At 35.1% G+C, this 23426-nt stretch overlaps 1 protein-coding gene and 1 long non-coding RNA gene across 2 annotated transcripts in view; one reads left to right on the top strand and one right to left on the bottom strand.

Moving 5' to 3' along the window:
• LOC113239498 overlaps positions 1 to 22090 on the top strand; it is a 35703-nt gene extending 13613 nt beyond the window's left edge. Inside the window, exons 2-3 of the long non-coding RNA XR_003311191.1 lie at positions 21242 to 21461; positions 21829 to 22090. This is a non-coding gene — a long non-coding RNA (uncharacterized LOC113239498). The remainder of the gene's footprint in view (positions 1 to 21241; positions 21462 to 21828) is intronic.
• LOC113239496 (UDP-glucuronosyltransferase 2B1-like) lies at positions 23 to 18545 on the bottom strand. The gene is made up of 8 exons (XM_026476528.1): positions 18326 to 18545; positions 11946 to 12036; positions 11381 to 11573; positions 9920 to 10120; positions 3241 to 3460; positions 2729 to 2948; positions 2023 to 2242; positions 23 to 818 (listed from the first exon to the last, which is right to left on the bottom strand). The coding sequence occupies exons 1-8, from the start codon at positions 18470 to 18472 to the stop codon at positions 551 to 553; spliced, it is 1560 nt and encodes a 519-aa protein (XP_026332313.1). The 5' UTR covers positions 18473 to 18545; the 3' UTR covers positions 23 to 550.
• Positions 22091 to 23426: the final 1336 nt, after the last annotated feature.

A 23426-nucleotide genomic window follows, 5' to 3' on the forward strand; every position in this document is an offset into this window, starting at 1 on the left:
CTTTTTTATTTGTTTTGTTCAGAACTAGCTCACAAAAAGATTGTCTCATTCTAAGTTAAGTAGTACATATTTTTTAAATGTTTCTTAAAATATTTTACCGAAGTGTAGAGAATCAAGTTTTACGTTCAGAAATTATATAATCTTGAATTTCACATATTTTGAGTTACAATTGTAATAGCATTTCTATTGCGTACGTGACTTTTGACAGTTCCCAAAAATATTAATTTACGAATTAAGCCACTTTGTTATTGAGGATACTCAATACTCAATGCTCAATATTTTATTGCAAAACCATAATATAAGACAATACAACAAAGACCAATATTATGGACCCCTTCGGGCACGCAATATAATGGAAAGGAGAGAGGAGCAAACCAGTAGATAGAAATATACATGTTTTAATATGAAATTTAAATGCAAACAAAACATCAAATATATGTGTATGTAATAATAATTGTTATTTAATTTACTATATATTCTATCATTTTACTTTAAGATGCCGTATTTTGGATTTTAATTTAGGATGCCGTATTATATTTATATATATTTCTCAACTTCTCTTTTTTTCTGTGGTAACAGAACTTCTATTACATATTAGCTTCTTGACAATAATATGAAGAGTAAATAATAACGCCATGATGCAAACAAGTAAATCAAGATACATCTTCTGGTACCAAGGCACGTCCAGCGCAGGCGAGCGCAGGTGAGGCGCGCCGCGAGTTTTCACCACATGCTCCACCCAGTGCACCAACTCCTTGCTCGGTGGTACTGGCCGATCGTGATATACAAAAGATAGCTCTTTTACTCTTTCCCTGTATCTGAAAATATTTTTTCTAGTAATTAAGCACGGCCTCGCAAAATTTACAAATTACCATTGTTTAACGTCGTTAAAAATAAAACCTGAGTGATCCACCGGTCGAATATATTTACCTAAACTTTTAGTAATGCATATAGAGTTGATGATACTCCCCTCTGAAATACCGGAATAATGAGTAATAAAAGGTAAAGCATCAAATCAAAACAGATATATTTTTAGTTATAATTACAAAAGTTTTTTACTAAATACACTGTCGTAGTAAAGTGATTCCTAGTTACACGTAATATACAACAAAATACAATAACTACGGAATTTGAGAGGGAGGTATTATCAACTCTATTTGTTACTTCTATGAAATTTAGTTAAACATACTCTATTCTGCTCTCTGGTGTACTCCGTCGACCATTGGTACGCTTCTAACTATTAAACTTTATTTTGTTTATGTATCAAGACCTGAATTTCGAATGCCATCTTACACAACAAAACGAGATTGTTTGTGTCATAGTACAAAAAAAAAAAAAAAAAAGGGCGCTCCCTCACCGCGAACATTCGCCTGTAATGTAACATTCAAGATTCGTTTTTGAGCGTTACATTACAAACTACCTCATTCACCGACAAGCATTCGCCTGCAATGTAATAATATCCAAGTTTCGATTAGGTTCCGATTCCATCAGAGAAGTGCGAGGTAGTAAGGCGTGCGTGCGAGTGCCTCCGAGTGTGTGCGAATGCCTTTGAGAGCCCGCAAGAGACCGCGAGTGCCCGCGAGACAAGGGCATTAAAAGACTCAAAGGCACTCAAGACGCTCAAAGGCACTAAAAGTTTCTCAAAGGCACTCAAGGACACTCAACCGCAGTCAAACACTCAAAGGCGCTCAAGGGCATTTAGAGGCACTCAACTGCACTCAAAGGCACACAAGACACTCAAAGGTACCCAAAACACTCAAACGCACTCAAAAGCACTCAAAGGCAGTAAAAGGTACTCAACGGAACTCAAAGGCACTCAAGGACACTCAACCGCAGTCAAACGCACTCAAAGGCGCTCAAAGGCACTCGCAGGCACCTAGGCAAAGACTCGCAAACATTTCCACTACATCTGGTGGAATCGCAGCTTAATTCAAAAGTGAGCATTAGCTCATTACATTACATTACAAGAGCATGTTCAGGGTGAAGGAGCTTTAGACGCCTTCTGTATTGTGATTCTCTTACCTAGGATTCCCGAGAATGTCGTTAATGGCTGCCTTTAAATTGGCAGGGGTTTCAAGATCGAGGTCAACCCTTTTCGCAAACCCTTTGTGCACGGCTGTGTCCACGTTATTGAACTGGTCAGCAAACATCGGCATGCCAATTACTGGTATGCCCCAGTATATGGTCTCCGTTGTAGATAATAGTCCACCGTGTGTTATAAAGAGGACACAGTTAGGGTGAGCTGCAATAAACGCATGGTCTTTAGTAGCAGTCGAGCTCCTTGTGAAAGATTTCAGGGCTTTAAAGAGTAAGGGTGCTGGTGAAATTACAGGCACATGGCACTTGTTAACTTATGTCTTGGGTTGACGGGTGCAGTGGCAGTACCCATAAGATCTTTGCAATTCAAAGCTCTGAGTGGCTCTTCAAATGGACAGGCGTGTCGCTTACCACCAGGCGCACGACATGTTCGTCCCGTCTCTTGGTATTACAGTTACATCTTCAATTCAAATTTAAATGGGACCAATACTGAGGTACCGTCTTTGTTTATTGTTATTATTATTATTCTTGCTCGCTGTGTATTTTTCTGTCGTAGCGTTGTAATAAATGGTTTCTATTGTATTGTGTCCTACATGAAAAAGTTTTTTAAGTAAAATATACATTGTATACAATTACTAAATGAAATGCCACTAAGTAACCATATCTAGTTGTCGTCGCATGTAAAACTTACCTAATATACTCTGCTGCGGAGCCCAACGTACTATGTGTACGTTTTGAGGTCGATTTGGTAATTGCTCTTCGAATTTCCAAATAACAGTCTGCTTTAATTCCCTGAATACGTCCAGTACCCCCGCCTTTATCGATTGCGGTAATTTCGAACTTTGCAGCATTGTACCCAAGCTAAAGTAGATCACTCCATGTTTAGCGTTATCCATAATTTTTTGCAAATCCTGTAGTGACAAAGTAGTGCTTTTTATTATGAATTTAATTAAAAATATTTATTAATAGTCGGTACCACCCTAGCTCGAATTTAAAATTTTCCCGTACTAATACAGTTAATTTTGCTAAAAAAGTCATTGGTGCCTACTAAATACTATAATATATATTTATAGGAATCATGTTTTACCGTATATTCTCAACTTTACTATATAATTTTTCTAAAGTTATTGATTCAACAATTTCACTGTTTTGCTGAATCAACAAAAGCGATGTGAGGTAGTACAGACTCTTAAGGCTAATTACCTCCGGTAGAGGGGCGATGTTGCTGTCAATATGGTACCCTGCGATCGGAATGTAATTTTGAGGTAACCTAATAGCCTGGCCTAGAGATACATGGGAATTTCCTAACATTAGGGAAGCATTGTATTTAGCTTCACTGAATGGAAGCAAAACTCTGCCTCTCTTAAGGGCCGCTGATCTGAACCCACTTTCATATATTTCAGTCTCCACACCGGTTACCCACCTGTAACAACAAAAGCTTGATTCAGTAACGTTACAGTGTATTGTTTATACTTATTTATCGCATATCGAATTACGACATGCGATATACTTTTAGAAAACACTTTAAAATGGATGTTTTTCGCAGACAAAAACTTGGTATTCCGAAGCGCTTTGAGTTTATGGTATTGCTACTTTCCAACAGCAATTTACTTTTCTAATTACTAATAATCTAACACTAATTAAATTATTCTATTATTATTACTATGTGGACATAAACTAACAGTACTAATCATAAAATTAAATATGATTCTATACACTTAATTCTTTTGTTATACCTTTTTACGCAGTCACTGCCGCGCCGTGATTTCACCGCTGTTTTAGGGCGTAGCAGAATATTAGTATGTTGCTTTAATTGGGCAGCAATTACGCTGACCTACGGCCATTTAATCACCACAGCGCACACATGCAATGCGTTGCGAACCTTTTATGGTAACGCCTTGCATATTTTTGTGTTTATCCTTTTTGTTACTTAATTTAATTTTTTTATTTTCGTTTGTGTTATTTTTTTATGTTTGCTTGTGTTACAGGCAAAAATATAAATAGATAATAATTTCTCGTTTTCACGTTTGAATTTTATTTGTGCAGGGTTATTTTTGTTTGTTTGTACTATGGTTTTTATTTTATTTTAAAAAGATTTGCATGTGTGTGTTTTGTAAATAAAAAAAACCATTTATTTATCTATCTATCTAATTATTTTTATCAGTAGGGAACTGCTTGCTTACTGTGATATATCCTGTAAAATAAATGAGATAAGATATATGTATGGGATGATAAAGCTAATACGGAAACTTGTAACACGACACCCGCCAATAACACTTTAATTTTAAATAATTTACTTTATGAATATCCATGCAGGTACACAAAGAACAAGCAGTAAGTAATACAAAAAACTACAATTATTTTTCCTCCAAATACTAGAAGTTCATCGCTGACCGTTTAAATGTAAAGAATCCAATGTTTGTGTGAGTCTCGTGATGTAGCGTGAGTAAACAAATAAAAGTAAAGATAAGTTATGCAAGAGTAAGGTATGCAAGAAGACGTCGGTTCGAATCCGACCGGATCGAAGGAATTTTTTTTGAGTGTTCGATCTTTGTATTAATAATTATAACAAACTAGTGGAGTAATTTGCCAAAAAATAATTGAATATCAATCAATAAAAATTTAAGTAATACAGTGAATAGCGACATCTCTCGCCAGGACTGGTAGCTGTAAAGGTACTAACTGGGTGATAAATCTGTCATAGATTTGTCATAGATGGCGCTACGACTAAAAAGTCGTTGAAAAACCAAATACAAAGACACGACTCAAGCACATAGAAAAATTCGTGAGGTCCGTTGGTTCGTTCCGTGGCTTAGTTGGTATAGCCTCTGCCACGGTACGCAAGAAGACGTCGGTTCGAATCCGACCGGATCGAAGGAACATTTTCTGAGTGTTCGATCTTTGTATTAATAATTAAAGATAGGTTTTTTTTATAATTCCAAGTGATGGTACGTACAAGTCGTGCGCCTGGTGGTAATCCACACGCCTCTCCATAACGGTTGTAGTACCACTCAAAGCTTTTAATAGCAAAGATCTTAGCGACACTACCACTGCGACTGTCACCCTGAGACATAAGTTAACAAGTCCCATGTGCTTGTAGAATCACCAGCACCATTCTAAACCGAACCGCAGTAATGCTCACATTATTGTTTGGCGGCTGAAGTGTGTAATGTGGCAGTACTTCCCTGGACGAACACTTTCGTTAGGAGCTGTACTGCTTCTCAAAGTATGTGCTTTTTGTGTGAGAAAGAAAGAAATATATAACTCATTAAGGAACACAGTTTTCTTGGCTACATATTTTCTGTGTTAACAATACCTTGCTCTAGACTCTAAAGAATTTATCAAGGAATGGAAGTCTATTTCGATACCTCCAATTAACACTACGTCAACTTTATTTTTTAGTCATTTTCTGTTATTTTTGTAAATGGCCATATTTATTTACTAATATTATGTCCCCCGAATTTTGTGGAAAAAAAACGAAAAACAAAATAAATAAAGAACAGGTCCAAAAATTAAATTGGCGTAGTGTTCATAGGAGGTATCGATTTGCGATTGCGATTAATCACGATTTATCTTTATTTACATTTGCTTGAACTAAGGAGAACGTAATCGCTTAAAGCAGAGAAAATTACTAATACGTAGCACAAATTACATAACATCTGTGTCACATTGATGTAATATTACATAGTAATTAAAGCTATTGGACCTATTTTATCCAAACTCAAACTCAAAGCACTGTACCGGGAACACCTACTCTCACTTCAAAAATCTGTGTAGTGTGTTTTTATTATTTTACGTAGTCTGTGTAGAATCGAATTTTGTTGTTGCTTTAATCTATTCATATTATGTATATAATTATAGTATATACTAAATATATTATACAACATTAAAAACCTCTTTACAATCACAATTTATAGGAGTAAATTGTGATTGTAAGCTGTAATTATATTCACACTCGCTCATGCATTTACATATCAAATAGGTTATTTTACATGCTAGTCAATTTGATATGTAAGTGTAAATTGTTGTACACTTAACTATGTATATTATTATCTCAATATATAACTTTACGCTTGGTCGTTATATTTTTGCTTTTAAATAACTTAATCCCTCTCGTTGTACCTGACTGAAAACCAGCGCCTCATATGCTAAGTTATTTCCTTAGACTATGGAAACTAAAGGACATGTTATGTTGACATATACAAATCAGACGTTATATGTATATGATGCATTTTGATGTTGAAAACATAAACATGTTATTGTCTTTGTTTAACTATTGCGTGCCGTCTTAAACCAAAAGAGATAGCGTTGCATTGGTCTGTGTCAAACACGGGAATGGAAAATACGTAACGTCATCATAAATGCCAACTGTGCCCATTTCGCAGTACATGAGGTACATGATACGGGTGTCAAAGAAAAGTACGTCAACTATCAAAACAAATTTCCAGGTGTTTTATTGAATTATTCGCATGTATTATAATAAAATGGACAAAAATATTGACAGTGAGAACAATTAAGTATTAATGAAAATTCGTCGCTGCAGCATTACGGAATGTGGCATTAGAAAAAACGAAAATCGACCGAATGTAACATTGTACAGCCACGTGTTATTTTTCTGTCTATAAATCACACAAAAGCCCAAATATCTCATGTAATTAGACGTATTTAAATAGTTTATTCATAAATCTAGCCAAATTTTGCTTTGGTTTCTTCCGATTGCCTGTTTATTTGTATATTTTAATTATTGTTGTTAACGATTATTTTGAGGTGGTGTTGTTCTTGAAAGCGTACGTATTATCAATATTCTGTTATTAAAATAATTCACTATGAGAATTTTATTATTTAATTATTATTATTTTTACTATTTCAAGTTTACTTACAAATCAAAAAGAAAAAGAATGGTTGGAAATCATAGAAGTGCCGAATATAAACATTGAATCAAAGACCACCTTCATTTTTTAGCTTCATTTTGAAGAGTCAAATTTTAACATAACTTTGAATATAACTAGACACTGACAACTTTTACTATTAAAATTTCTTATTTTATACAGCCAGCAATGACCACGTTGGTCCAACGTTGACGGGTGATGGCCAATACCAGCGTATAGACAGCCTATTTGTCTTGCCGTCGCTCGGTGTCTCTCGCGTAGCTGACTGAGTGAAGGCGAGCGCTAACGTGTCTAGAGCTCGTTTGACGTGTATTGTCACAACTCGCAGTCGCTCGTGACTACTTGTCTCACTTCGGAGAAGTGTCGATTTTTCTGCACAATTCAAAGGCTCCGCTCGGCCAATAGTAGTCAATTGACATTATATAATCAGACATTTGCATGCTATTTAATATATGCGAAACATGTTTATACTAACACTGTCTCTTGTTACATCTCCTGTTATACCATATTTGAAACAAATAAACGTATGATAATAATATTATTGATAATATTACTACTTTCATTTATTTCCAAAATTAAATGGAAGTATTAAAGATTTACTTCAATTTTCAATTTTTATTAATTCTATACCAATACATAAATACAAAAAAGCTTACACTATTTGGAAACTGTTTAAAAATTTCTCTATGAAAATATGAATTTTGAGGTTGGAAATGTATAGGAGATCCCCAGATTTATATTTCAAAGTTTATCTTTTTTTATATGCTCTCAAATTACATTTTTTCTGTGCAAATTAACTTTTCGTAATATTTGAGTATTTGTAAACGCAAAACAATAATTTCAAAATTTCATGTGACATTCCCGGATATTCCCATATAATCTAAAATATTTCCAAATGGAATATTGATCTACTTTAATTAAATGTTTGCATGTCGATAATGACTTATCGATAGATTATGGTACGACACTAAACAAATCCGCCATTTGTTCGTTCAATTTTTGTTTAGATATGCATGTTCATTCCGTAGTTAGGGCAGGCACTGATATGACAATCATGTTATTTTTTTTCTTTTATGCTTAATCTGTATTTGTATTATATAAGTGAATAAAATGTTTATCTATCTATCTATTTTTTTCAGATCAGACGTAATTGGTTGTTGATTCTAACATCTCAGTTAGCTGGGACAATGGGGCCCCTAAAGAGCCCGGAACATTGATTTGTACACATGGGACTTGTCAACTTATGTCTCAGGGTGACGGGCGCAGTGGCAGTACCTCTCAGATCTTTAAAAGAAAGAAAGGAAGCTGTTTATTACACAAGCACAGACACGCATATAAACAAAACAACAGGGGAACAATAATAGTAATAACAATTAATCTTTCAGGCCCTCGGAGAAGCGAGAGTCTAAAATAAATAACATAATAATAATAAAATAAAAAAAAATTAAAACCATTTCTAATGCAGTATACCTAATTCACCGTCATGCGTGTCGCGCTTGGTGCAATCGCAATCGGGACTTGCTCAGTTTCAGCCATAAAAAGGCTTTTTTTAACAGTTTCGTGGCGCAAGCCCGAGATTGCGATTTAAAGCTCTGAGTGGCACAGAAACTGTTACGGACAGGCGTGTCGCTTACCATCAGGCGCGCGACTTGTTCGTCCCGTGACTTAGTATTATTAAAAAAATGGCCTAGGACCTAGACCGCACAAGACTGCAAATCCGCCACTGGCCATATCGGTTGCTCTAGCGGTGGAACTTGCATTATTCATGTTTGTGTGAACGTGCGAGGAAATCACAGTGTTCACAGTTATTTATTGGCATAGTGAACAGGCTCCCCATTTTCCATGGGTCGACGGCGCAGGCTTATTGCGCCGTTGCAATTAGTGTCATTGAGCTCAAGGACAGCCGTTGCTATTTATTATTGTCATTTCATTCGCATAATACAACATTTACTGAGTAATGATCTGTGTATAGTCAGATATAATGCCTAAACTTTATTATCTTATAGTATAGGTAAATATAGGTTACCTATCAGTTATCCGAAATAACATTTTCCAGAAATAACGTTTGGTCGAAATTTCATAACCTCGAAAGTAATTTTGAGAGGAAAATGTTTTTTCTTTTAAACCTAACTTAATCTAACCAAACCGAACCTAATCGTGTCTTTGCGATAAACATCCAACATATCCTGAAAGAACGACTGTTTCGTTATAATTCAGTTTTCGGTGTAATAAAAATTCGAAGAATAACGTTATTTCAGACAAAAAAAATTTTCGAGTTTGTGATAGGTTACCGTAAATATAATCTCCATATTCCAATACGAGTAGTTGTACCCCTATATGATTAGTATAGTAATAAAAGCTCCGAAAAATAAATTCAAAATTAGCTTATTCAAAATATGAATATTACTGCTTTATTTAATAAGTTATCGAAAGCTTTTGAGCGAATGAAAATACGGAAACAACCGAATGAATATTGAAATATCCGAAAAATCTTGTGCACGTAATACAACTCTACTAACTTAAGTAATGAAAATTATTGTCAGCCATTTTTATTGTAAATCACCTATTATAAATTTAAAAGCCACTATGGTGGACTGAATAAGTTCAGTTCCAAAATTGTTGTGTTTGTTATACGGAACTATTCCATTATACGGAAATATTATTACTCGAGTGACGATAAAGGACATACATCAGTAAGTTAATTTTTCCTTCGGAAGTTTAGTGTTACTACTATTTGGGAGTACTGTTTGTTTTCGTAGAATTACAATTTGAACAAGTTCAATCAAGACCTTTTTTAAATATTTGTTTTTCATTTGCTCAATTGCTGATTAATTTTCTCGGTAAAATTATTCTGTTAATGTTTTTCAAGAATTCATTTTAACATAGCTTAGTTAGTATTACATATAGTTGGCCACAATTCGCTGTAATTTCATTTGTTTTTCGGAACTTTTATTATTTCCCAATTAGTATTATTTGCGGTATGCGTCACTCACCATTTGTAGAATCTAGCAGTTACAAATTCCCACAATTTACTAACACGTTGCATAAACGTGAACGGTGGCACATCGCCTGAAGCCAAAAGCGCGTTTGTCGAGTAAGCCGGGTTAGGTGCTTCGTCGATTAACGAAAGCACCATTTGGTGAGGCTCTACGGAAGACGACCATATCAATGGACATCCGTATACACCTGCAAAACTGCAATTAAACACAAAGAATCGATATTCAAACTTTCAACTCGAATACATGGATAGAAATTGTAAGTTTATTTCATATTTGACATCGTTGTATTCTGACAATTTTTCTGTTTATTTATGTTTTTTGAGTTATACTAATTTGTTTTATATTAATTATATTATTGTTTATGTTTGAGACGGCCATATTAACCCATGACGTTGTATTTTAAATTGTAATAATGTGACATTGTTAATATGAAATGAGTGATTCTATTCTTATAGAATTGAAAAGAGTGCGTTTCACAGAAGTGCTATTACACTTGCATAATGTATTCAGGCCCTATAATTGGCTGCGCAACACTGCATTAAAACGAGCAATGTAACACAAACCTTTTCTTCTACAAGGTAGGACATATTGCTTTCAACAAAAAATTAAAAAGAATGCAGCAAGCAACGTCGAGCTGCGGAGGGCGCACTTTTCAAAATACACTATATTATAGAACACAATATCTACAACCTGTCGTCGGCAGCTTCTATCGCCACGGGCAAAGTGTTATTTAACTTGTCACCAACAAGGTATGTTTCTTTGAAAGATAGACAGCTTACAACTTAGGACTTTGGAGAAAATAATGCAATGTGGAACTTTCTACTAAATAAAATTAGTATTCTTAGAATCCAAAGAAAATAGGAAATGAAACTATTTTTCCGGATTTAAATCGCGTATATTTGTTTTTTCAAACAAACCGACGTTTCGGGCCCTTTACAGGTCCCATGGTCACGGTTGACTCGATGATGATCGGTTGACCATGGGACCTGTAAAGGGCCCGAAACGTCGGTTTGTTTGAAAAAACAAATATACGCGATTTAAATCCGGAAAAATAGTTTCATTTCCTATGTGTAACAATCGCGAAAACCTAAGAACTCGATATCCAAAGAAAATGTCACTCGCGCGCGTCTCCACGCGGCGCATCCCGTCGTCAGCAGCTTATGCCGCCATGAGCAATAGAAATCGTGACTAAGGGTCGTATTCCAGAACTGTACTCAATGCAAGTCAGGATTTGAGCAGACTTGAGTATGATTTCAAGCACTGGAAATACGACCCTAATGGCAAGGACTTGAGTATGATATTCAGTGCTCACTGCAATACTCAAGTCCTGATTTGAGTATTGAGTTCTGGAATACGACACTTAGCTTCTCAAGAGTAAAGTATATTTCTAGAAAAGGCAGACAGCCGCTGAGCGAGGTCGCGGGTATAGGTTTGCTACCAATTTTTATTACTTACCCCGAGTATATTTCATTGAACATCCATTCGGCAATAACTACATCGAATTCTTCCTTAGGATCATTTAATAACTTCTGAATATTCTTGTTTATAAGAGTAGATTTGGATACAGTGTACATAAGCTTGAACAACGTATGGATGTCTTTTAAGTCAACTTCTTTACGTAATAGCTTTTCAATATCAAAATAATCACCTAAAAATATAAAAATTCCAATAAAAAGAAAATTCGTAAACATTTGGCCCGTAACAATTGCAACTTGCCAGTTTACTCGTCATAACAACTTTAGCTAAAACCATTCTTATTCACACTCATCCTCCGGCTAGATGGAATGATAATCTACGAAAAACAAAATGGCGCACATTTAAGGAGGCCTACGAGCAGCAGTGGACTGGAATAGGCTAATGATGAAAATCATTCCACTTCATATTAAAATACATACAAAATGTGCGCCGTCGGACATTGGTATGGGGAACCAAATGTTTAATCACAAACGATTATCACAACAATGAACATGGTTTAAGCTTTTTTCCTAAAACCCAGTATAAAACAAAACATTTTACACACCTTGAGCAAAAACTTGGAAGTTATCCGTTACGTTTATTTGGCGGAGATTTGCCGGTGGATTTTGCATAAATATTGGAGTAACGTATGTCACCTTGAACATAATAACACATAAAATAATTTCAAGTCTAAAGTCAAAGCAATGAAGGTATTAATTAATCATTCAGAAGTAGAACAAGGGAGACGGGAGGTAAATAGTAAATACCCTATTTTGAAGTTTCCGACTAAGTCTGGAACTGATGGCAAGAAAATCTTTGCGTGTGTAGACTGTGAGATCGCTGGCGTAACTAGGACGAGCCCGGATAAATACAGTCCCCTTGTTCCTCCCCCCGAAAATTAATAATGGGTTCAGCGCAATTACATGACGTAACAAAACACCTCTGGTGCATAATAATTGTGCTAAGAGCTAGTGTGCTGTATCCATTTACTTCTCGTATTCGCATACGTTTCTCGTATCTGCACCAGACGGCAATGTTTTTGCAAGTAGATGGGAGCTGTGCGTGATAAATATTTGAAGTTTTGTGAAAGGATGGATGTGCGACTGATCGATGATAGTGTGCAACAGTAATTATCGAGGTTAAAGGTAATTTGTGCATTTTTCAAGACACTTTGGAAAGATAGCCGTTACGAATTTGTTTTTAAAAAATTGTATGCTGTTTCGTAAGTACTTCCATAATTATTAAGATAAACAGGTAGTTAAACTTATATAACTCAAGAGTGGTTATTTTATCTAGTATATAGTCTTTGTAAGGATAAATTGTAAGTAACTTAACCTCACTATTTAGTAATCGCTCAATCAGCTGTCTTTCTTGCTTACGTTCTTTTCAAATTGTTTTCTTTTTTCGTTTTCAAAAGCATAAACAATGTTTACTCGCAAAGCTGCTGCGGAACGTCAATTGGAGGATAAACTTCAACACGCTTTATTAGAATTCAAAACAGCAAAGGCCATTGAATGAGCAGTTACTAAAAGAAGCTAAGATTTAATGACAAAATTGTAAACACAATCGCAGAAGCTGCTAAAATATTTGAATTTTTTTTTACTGACATTCCATATTTGACTACTAAGTCGTTAAATTCATCTCCCACCACCGCTGAATCCTCAATTTAAGATTCTGTCATGTATTTCCAAACGACATTGTTAAAGCCTTTAAGTCTATAAACATAAAAAATACTGCTGATCTTGATGGTCTTTCAGTCAGAGTAATTAGTTCTATAGTTGATTGCCTTGCGCCTTACTTAGCACGTGTCTTTCTGTCTACCACACGGTATATTTACAATGTCGGGGCTTGCTACAAAGTAACCGTTTTTAGAATTGTTAAAAATTGCAATAATAATTGAGACTACATTCTTTACGAAATATATTAAAATGTACGCATATAACTTTGGATAAGTTTAGGAGGTGGGTACAGATACAGAGTTCCTGGCCTGGCCGCATTCCATAGAAATCCCAGTTACGTGGTTCACAACTTTAAAAGAGAGGTTACGGGGTAAGTAGGTATTAATAATAATATAATAGTACTTATATAGTCCGACTGCTAGGCACAGACCTCCTCTCACAATGAATGGGAGGGCTGTAGTTCCCACACGGGCTCAATGCGCTTTAGGAAATTCATACACATTGTTAAAATGATTGCAGATGTGTGCAGGTTTCTACACGTGTATTACTTAACCGAAAAATGGTAAATTTAATTTCGCACGTATATTCCGCCGAAAAACACAGAGGTACAAGACAGGATTCGAACACACGACCGTCTGCTTAGGTAGGTCAAATCACGGCTTAACTTAAGTAGGAACTAGAGCTAGGTTAACAAGTAAGTAAATAAAATGTTTGTTTAATTATAGTACCGGCACGCTATGACGGCTGTTTTGACGTTTGTCCGCTCATCAAGTTTCGTATTAATTCATAACTACGTTGAAGGAGCTAATTAATGTACATTGTTGTCAATTAATATATAATTTTACGACATAACTCGGCATTTTCGAAATTTTCATAAATAAAATCTCATACGATCATCACTTATAGGCTGTATCGTTGTCCAGCACAACTTCTACCTCCGGCAAATTCGCTGAAGCGGTACCAAAGGTTGACAATCCCTGCATCCTAGTAATTCGACGATATTTGATAAGTGTTTCTTTAAAATAAATCACAGGAAACAAACCGTGAGACCAAAGGCATGAAGGAATGAAACTTTCTGGAACAAACGCTGTGAGGGGTGAAGGGGGTAGGAGCTATGGTAATGAGATGACTGAAGAAATGACGACAGTTGCCCAGGGCGCGGTTCGGTGACCACCTAAAGAAATTCGTGAAGTACTAGAGCTCAGGTCGCAGTCGGTAAATTCGTGATATGGTTAAATTGTGTGTGTTAGATAAAATCAAGTGTCGTAGTTGCGGATTAATCTAGGGTTTAAGTTGTTAGATGACCTAGGATTATGTCGCGTGTCGGTTAAAGAAAGTGTAATTTCGGATGATTAAATTAGTATTCGTGGTTCGTGTGTGATGTGTAGTAGAGAATCTAGTATCGTAGTTACGGAGTGCTTGGATTTAGGAGATAGTTTAAGCTTGTGTCGCGGTTGTGTATTGGCTTAGGATACATTGCGCGTCGGTATAAGATAGTGTTTACGTTCGTAGTGATAGTTAGTTCGTGATCGCGAGTGCGGGTACTTCGTTGTTACTAATTTCATAGTTGCGGAATTATCTTAGTTTAGTATACAGAAAACGTCGAGTGTTGATTTAGATAGTGCTTACATTTGTAGTGATAGTTAGGTTTGTGATTGTATGTGCGCGAGTGATACAGTGTTGACTCTAATTCGAATCTGGAGCTGATATGGGCCTTCAGTTCCTTATCTATGTTCCGGGCAGATTTCCCTTGTAGCTGCCAAATGCCAAAAAAAGATGCATGTAATAGATGAGAGAGTCACCTCAAAGGTATGTGAGCTTTCGTTTACTGTGGTAGGAACACCTACGTATTTTGGGTATTGATGAGATAAATTTATGTTTTGTAACGGTTTTACTATGCGTTTTGCATCCTTTTTGATACAATTTAAAAACAATTTGACGTGAAAATTCATTTAACTGACGGAATGTCTTTTGTTGGTTAAATGGAATAAACTACTGAAAACTGTTAAACTACCAAACTTTAACTTTGATTTTATTTATTACATTTTAATTAGAATGTTATTAATAACTTGATATGGAATCTTTCCATGCGAATCAAAGATAATTGAATACTTGTAGGTTAGGCTTTATCAATTAGACTCGGAAGATAGAGATTTTATTTAATTTAGGTTTTGTTGAATTAATTACGTTAGGATAATGTTAACATTAAATTCAACTGAATTAGATATTTTAGGTTGATACTTTGGTATACATATCATAAAATTATGAGACCGCGTTTGTCAGTCAAAAGCCTTCGTGGACGACTATACTTTGTTGTCACCGACGATGTTAGATTCACCTGTGTTGCTTCCATCGCTCCTGTCAGACTTATGCCTTGATATCATTGAATATCCGATTAGAGTTTTCCTTGACCTGGCCGCTATTTATTAGAAGTACCCTCTACAGTACACGGTGACAGTGTTCATGTTCTTGTATGGGAGGTTTCACCGTTTCCAAGAAGATCTAGGACCTCGAGTGTATAAGTTGTCACTGACATAATTAGCCCCGTGGCCGGAATAGTTTTTGTTTAACTTAGGCTACTTAGGCTTTCTGTTGGGTAATATAAAATTGGCTCTCAGTGCTTGATGAACACTAACACAACTTAGATAAGTTTCCTACCAAGGCTTAACGTATAGAAAATAGTATTTAAATTGCTAAATATCGCCTATGTGACTATAATTTCAATAATTGATACAGTTCCTTCTTGCGTGTGTTATTCAAGGTGTAATAGGAGTTCTGATTTAGGTGAATTAGGCAGGGTATGAGGTGGGCCTATTCTTCTTCCCTTATCCTCTGTCATCCTACTTCTCTAGTTATATAAATCTTATGTAACTAGTCTACATTAATGGGATATTACTTCTTATCTCGTATCAATTACCTATCTATGTATATCACACCTTTTAGATATGCTGTTATCTACTTAATACATGCACATGGTTTTGATCTATGTCGTACTCATCTACGATGATACGATATGAGCAGTGTCACGCTCACTCCATCTGCTGTTCCTGGTTTGTGGACTATGTTGTACTCATCTACGATGATGCAATATGAGTAGCAACATGCGCACTCTGTCTGCTATTCCTGAATTTCGGATTATACTGTACTCACATACGTTGATGCAATATGAGTAGCGACACGCTTTCTCTGTCTGCTATTCCTGGTCTGCTGACTATATTGTCTTCATCTGCGATGACACAATTTCATTAGCAACATGCTCTCTTTATCTGCTATTCTCGAGCCGGCTTACACCTTCCATTGGCTATATACTAATACTGGTCTGTCCTGTGTGAAATGTAGCTGGTATCTATTGAAGACATCAATTCGTAAAATCTCAATTATACCTTGGAATGTTATATTATTAAATAATATACACGCGACACTTGTTGATGGTCTTTAAGCTTCGTCACAGTGACAGCGGATCATTTATACTTGAGGTATCCGTATAACGATTACCTATTGTATACTATTAAATAGCGTAGGTGTATATATCAGTATACCTTCCTACGCCCCGGAGTACGTAACAGGGGTGTCGTTCACGACACGAGAGCGGAGGTGGTCTGTTGTGGAACAACACCTACACAATCAGTCTGTTGTGGGGGCTCGTATATCTCATAATCATTTTTTAATGAGGTGGGCATCCTTTCCCTTATTCCTTGCTCTTTATTCTTTTAAAATCTATCTTATACTTCTCTAGAAATCTATATCGCAGATCACTATATTTATTTATTTATCTCACGTACCTCTTAAAGAATCACAGGTTACATACTTATTCATATAAAACACAACGTAATATTAAGTCCTAACCAAACTAGACGTTCACATAATTGAATTTGATTATGGATGATTTTATAGATTCCAAAGTACGGTACATCGCGTCAAAGCTGAATGCAAAACAAAGCAGTTTCGAATTGACGATATATTAAGTAAACATTTTTACTTTCGTTTTATTAAAACTTTTTACTCAACTACTACTACTAATTGAGATTTGATCTCACTATTATAATCTGTCAAAACAGCCATAATAGCGTGCCGGTATTGCAAGTTTTGAGACCTAAATACAGAACCTGAAGTCCTGTTATTTTACATTTACTTGTTACAATCAAATTGTCACATTTAGTCAATTTAGTTTTCATTAAACCTGCATTATTAATGTGGGTATCATGAAACAAATTCTTGGTATCTATACCTAAAACTTAAATTCACTTTGCAATCTTGACATTCGATGGGCAAAGAAAATTTGCAAATGTTGAAGACAATCTAATTTTTCGCTTCATGAACTAATAAACTTGCCTAATTTCTATTTCAATTAAATCCTACCTGACTGATAATCTTATCAGTCCGTTAAATTTTCATGTGCCGCCGCAATAATATTACTTAATTATTTTATTAGTTTTAACGTTGATTACAACAAAACCAAAATTTGACACTATATCGTTTCAGGTAAATCAAATTTGACGATTCGCAACCAATTTGCCAATGTTCGCTTTCCGAAATAGTAAAAATTATTTTTGCTCGTTATTAAATAACGTGTGTGAAATTTAATTTTAAATTCACCATGATGTTTTCGGTGAATGAAACCATCGCGGGGAAACCGCCCCACAGGGCCCGCGTGGTACCGACAGCCAAAACCCTCTCATTGCGGATGGAGACCTGTGCCCCACAGCGGGACTGTGCATATTAAGTAACACTTTTTTAAGTGGCTTAAAAATAGTGTAATTTTATTTTGGTCCGAATTAGTATAAATTATTATTAAAGATCGTGTGCTTCAAAAACTTACTTCTACTCAAGTTTATCATATTTACTCCGTAAATCCATACATAGTTTTGGCAGATTTAAAAAAACTGTGATAATTTAACACGTATTACATTGATGCAAAAAAGGTTCGCAATAGTGATGTCATGGATCTTTCCGTATTCCAAAGGTGTCTTATTTTGGTTACAGCCTCAGCAAATAGATACATTTGTGTTCCGGAACACAACATTATTCGCTTTAGGAAAACACAAAAAAGTCAATTTGAAAAACGCTCAGCAAAAAAATGAAAATAGCAAATGAAACTATTTTTAAGATCTAAATCGAGTATTTGTTTTCTTTTTCTCAAATAAACCAACCTTTATAGGTCCCATGGCCAAGGCTGCGATTTAAATACGAAAAATAGTTTTATTTCGTAAATGTAACAATCGCGAAAACCTACGAGCGCGATAAGAAAAAAAAAGTTTTTACAAACCTCGTGTCCAGCTTTTAAAAGAAGATTAACGTAACCCTGACCCAATATTGAATGACTCGCACCAGGTATTGGAAACACCACTAAAATCTTATAAGCATTGCTCAAGCTTACAATGAACGCCATTAATACTATTTTTAAATAAACCATTTTGTAAGATAATTTTCAGCGCTTCAGTCTGTGTGGCGTTGCGATCACGAATGACTGTGGCGTCGACACAATTTATACAACATGGACACGCATGACCTCAACTTGCGTATGTAAAAAGAGAGACGGAACATAAGACGCCTTTGGTATTTTAGGTGCCGACAAATTTTATCAGCCACTTAATCATATTATTATGATATGTATAGTTAATTACGTTCACGCACTTTTGAGGAATGTTTCTTAGTAGATAAGTATTAAAAGTGAGTACGTATTGTTGTTAATGTTTATGAAACTCGTAAAATTTGCGTTTATTCTACAGATACATTGACTTACAAATAAATGGACGACGGGTCTAATACAAAAACCACGAAAAAAATGTCCCAAGTCAACCTATTCGAAATTTAAATTGTTATGTCATCGCAGTATCGCGCTGTCAGTAGAACAAATGAAGACTAAAGCGGAGTGTCGCGCTCTGTATACGATTTTAGCGCCTTACAAGTGAGGACACTTTTTAGCGCGGACCCGACTTCCATATAATTGTAAGTCAGTGTACAGATACACCAATTTTTGTAACGTTTATTTTAAAGAATTACATAATACTCGATTATAATTTTAATTCGTAAACGAATTACGTCGTAGCCGGCAACGGCCGGCGTATATAAATACACAGCCGAAACTGCTGAAGCTAAAAATAAGAAATTATGACTGTAGGCTCTTTTTATTATGGAAGCTCAGAATAAGAAGGAATTTGTCCACATTCGTCCCCTAAGGGAGTAAAAGGGCCTAAAGAAATTCTAAACCACTGAAATAAGAGTATTGAAAGAATGTTTTTTAGGATCGCTGTAAAAGGCGTATTAAAATGTGTCACATTTTTTTAATTACCCTTCATCAATAACTTATTTTATACGTCCCACTGCCGGACACGGGTCTCTTCTCAGGCGAGGGTTTACGCCACGCTGCTGGCCCGATGAAGGTTGGGAACTTCACGTTTTCCGTATTAAGAGCCTTCTTCGATTCTTCGAAATTCTGTACTGAAAATAATTACATGTAGTTCGTTGTTAATTTTAAACAAAATTAACTTTAAAAGTGTTAAAATGAATGATGAAAGATCAGTGGTCAAGTGTGGTGGGTATCGTATGAAAATTCACATTCCAAAAATATATAATGTAGAAGACTTGGGTTTATTTTTCGCTAAGTTATTAACGTTACAGGTTTGTCACTACGGAAAGGCCTTCTTATCATCTCTATATTTCGCAATGGTTATGATATGCTGGGTTGACACAGGTCAGTCAACCGGTGATTGTGGAGTGCGTAAACGTTCCATAATATCGGGATAGCAAGAAGCCGTTCCCAAGCAGCACATCTATATCTATACCTAAATGTTTACTATAAGATATCTAATAGAATTTAATTCGATTGTACATTTTAACAGTTTAAATTTCCTCAAGATCTTGAAGAAGGTTTCTATAATTTAAAGTAAAAGTGGGCACAACTTTATTAGTAGATCACAAGAGAGCTTTGAGAAATTATCTGAAGGCAGCGTTAAGAGTGATTCTTATCTTTTTTCTCAAGTAACCCTTCTAGAATGCTACAAGACCATTTGTAGAACAGGATTTATGTCCACTTCCAGTAAACTTAAGTACGTCTCAAACCAAAGCTTGCAAGTCAAAAGTCACTCTTAGTAACATTGTGTTAAGAGTGTCTTATGAATTTAAACATTGGTTTAAGAGGCACTTAAGTTTTGTGCAAGTGGATAAGTGTCTTGTAGGCAGCTTTTAGATAATTTATAGTCTATGATAGTTTTCTTAGTAATGTTATTTTAAAACCAAAGTAACTAAAGCGTTTCAAACGTAAGAAGCAATTCTCTCAATACTAATAGATTTCAAGTTTAATGACGTACAAAATATAAACCAGTCACACAAGGTCAAAAAAACAATTGAAAAATCCAATTAGTCGCAAAAAAAAACACTATTCTGTATATGGCATGTGTTATATATGACTAGAAAGTTGGATAAATTCCCTATGAGATAAGGTATTCAATGACATACCTAACTTGTGTTGGAAGAAATAAAATTTTCATTACAAAATTGAGGTTATTTCTTCACGCCAACCACATTTCACACAATGATTTGGCAGTATTCTATTGATAGACGGCACAATACACGTACACAACATTGAAGTACAGTAGTTTACACGCTCATTTCAATTGTTTTTATCACTTCAGAACACGGAATTACTTCACAATGTTTATTTATTTGTCAACAAACAAAAATGCAGCACGCCCGGCCCATTTACGCACACCCGGCAATTACCGACATCGAATGATGTGACATAATATCCAAGGTTAACCATCTTCACCACATCTTTTAATATTTTTTACTTTATCCATTGTCCAATAGAGTAAAAACCCTAATATAATAATATTTTTTCAATAAAATCTACTGAAGACGCGCTATAACGTGTTTGTCAATAAGCATAAACACTACAGAATGTCTATATATGAAATATATCTAGAATAAACTTAAGAACACTAGTTTTTACAGTATTAATAGACTTTATTGGATGTGTATAGAACAATTTTATTAAAAATAATCAGTTGATCTACAGATGAACTTAAAATAAGGACTATAAGAATAAATCTTAAGAGGGATCACACTTAATTAAGTTGTTTGGTACTAATGTATTACTTGGAGCGATTTGCTGTATCTAAGGTTAATAGAAAATCCATTTAATGATTTGCTTTCCTGTATTTATTATATGGATTGGTTGCAGTTTTGTTGTGCCCGTAGAAGAGAAAACATATCAAGTATTCTTTGGCCCAGCGGTGGCTATAAGAGGAAGATCTTTACCCCCTTATCATGATGTAAGGTTCAACGCGTCCTTGATGTTGGGCAATTCACATGTTTCGCTGGGACAACCTACAAGATTGCCCCAAAACTACAAGCCAATAGCAGGATATCATATCGACCCCAATGTTAAACCTCTTCCGGAGGTAAGACCTGATCTCCTTTTTTGTAAGGCCTTTTGCACATTTCGCCTTCAAAACGGGTTCTCTTCTCATCGTCGCCACGAGTTTAAGAACTCCCAAGTGAATATGATATCAATTGTTTGAACTTTTAGTACTTGATTTGAAAGAGAGTACGTACAGCAATTAAATGTATGGTAATACAAATTAAAAATCAATGATAAATTTAAATAAAAAGCAAATTGTTGCAACGGCGTTTTGATAAAACATTAATTGTTTAAATTGTTACAAGAATATTGCAACTGCATCATTGAAAGAGGCAGATAAATAAGGCTGTATAGTTTTTACTAAACATATGACGATAACAATTAAAAATTAGACTTGAAATTTTCAGGATTTGAAAAACATTTTTGATAAAGATGAAAATGGCGTAATATATTTCGGCATGGGCTCTAACTTAAAAAGTAAAGATTTTCCAGAAAAATTAAAGAATGATTTGTTAAAAATGTTTGGAGCACTCAAAATATACTGTCATTTGGAAATTTGAAGAAGTACTTTTGGATTTACCCAGAAATGTTCACATCGTCACATGGGCTCCTCAGCCAAGCATTTTAGGTACAAGTGTAACTATCCGTTATGTTTTCTAAAGCAATTTCTAATGATCTCAACAATTACTGATGATTATGCCATTTTTATTGTTTTGCAGCTCATCCAAAAACGATTCTCTTTATAACTCATGGAGGTCTTCTCTCAACCTCATGGAGGTCTTCTCTCAACCAGCCTATCATCGGTATACCAGCTTTCGCAGATCAATTTAACAACAGAGCCGTAAATGGAAACACCCATGATCATCAGATTGTCGTTTTGTAAATTTAATATAAATGTAACATTGTAGTCAATTTGGTACAGAAGTCTGTATTTATGTTTCTTTCCTTCGTTTAGTTTTTAAGTACTGCCTATGTTGTATCTTGTATGTTACATTGACATTTTACATAATCTATAAGTTTAATTTTGAGTCTTGTAGGACGCTTTGTATTACGCTGTAAGTCCACAAGAATGTATGTAATGAAGAAGTGTATATAAGAATGTATATAAATAAATAACCTGGTCAGTGAATACAGGAAGTCAAATTCTTACGAGTCCGACATAATCTCCACCATTTGTGGAAAAGACATGTTTTTCCTTACACGGTTACTAGGGCGTGCAAAATGCGTGTTATTTTTAAAACTGGTTTTTCCGATTTTAAATTTTCGGTTACCCGGTTCTTTGTTTTTTTTTCGGATATTTTTCTATTGTCATCCAAATAATTCTTTAAAAATGTCAGGAAACTAAAAAAAACATCAAACCGGTATGTCGTAGATTATTTACACCATTTATGGCTTTTTTTTAAACAACTGATATTCAATTATTTTTTTATGTGAAATTACTCCGCTAGTTTGTTATAATTATTAATACCAAGATTATTTATGGAATTCACCAAATTTTAATTTGTTAAGCATTCGTAAAATTCACTGAATCCAGCGACTAAATCGCTAAAACGGCAACACTGCCCAGGACGGAAAAATCAAACCACAAACAAACCACATTTTTTAAAACTTTTTGTTGCTATACTGTTTAGTGTCCAAGCTCCTAGCATTTCGTTAGTTGTTTATTTATCATTATTAATCACCGTACGACATCCGTACGATGATATTATGATTTACGAATTTATATTTTAATAGTTTTAAAACAAAACCGAAAATCCCGAAAAATTAATTGAAAACCGAGTTCTAACATGGACTTTACTCGGTTTTTTCGGTTAACTGAGTAACCGGCTTGCATGCCCTAGCGATTATGCCTAGAAAGAGGTATATTACTTTATGCATATTCTTGCGTTTCAGAACATTATACGTACCTAATACGCTTTGCCCTGAGCCCCTTTTGCAATATGAAAATTTTTCGGCATACTAGCAAAATATTCCTCAAATATCCACATAACTGTCTCTTGGAGTT

The sequence above is a fragment of the Hyposmocoma kahamanoa genome, unplaced genomic scaffold (assembly GCF_003589595.1).
Source record: "Hyposmocoma kahamanoa isolate Upper Pololo Valley unplaced genomic scaffold, ASM358959v1 99879, whole genome shotgun sequence".
NCBI lineage: Eukaryota > Metazoa > Arthropoda > Insecta > Lepidoptera > Cosmopterigidae > Hyposmocoma > Hyposmocoma kahamanoa.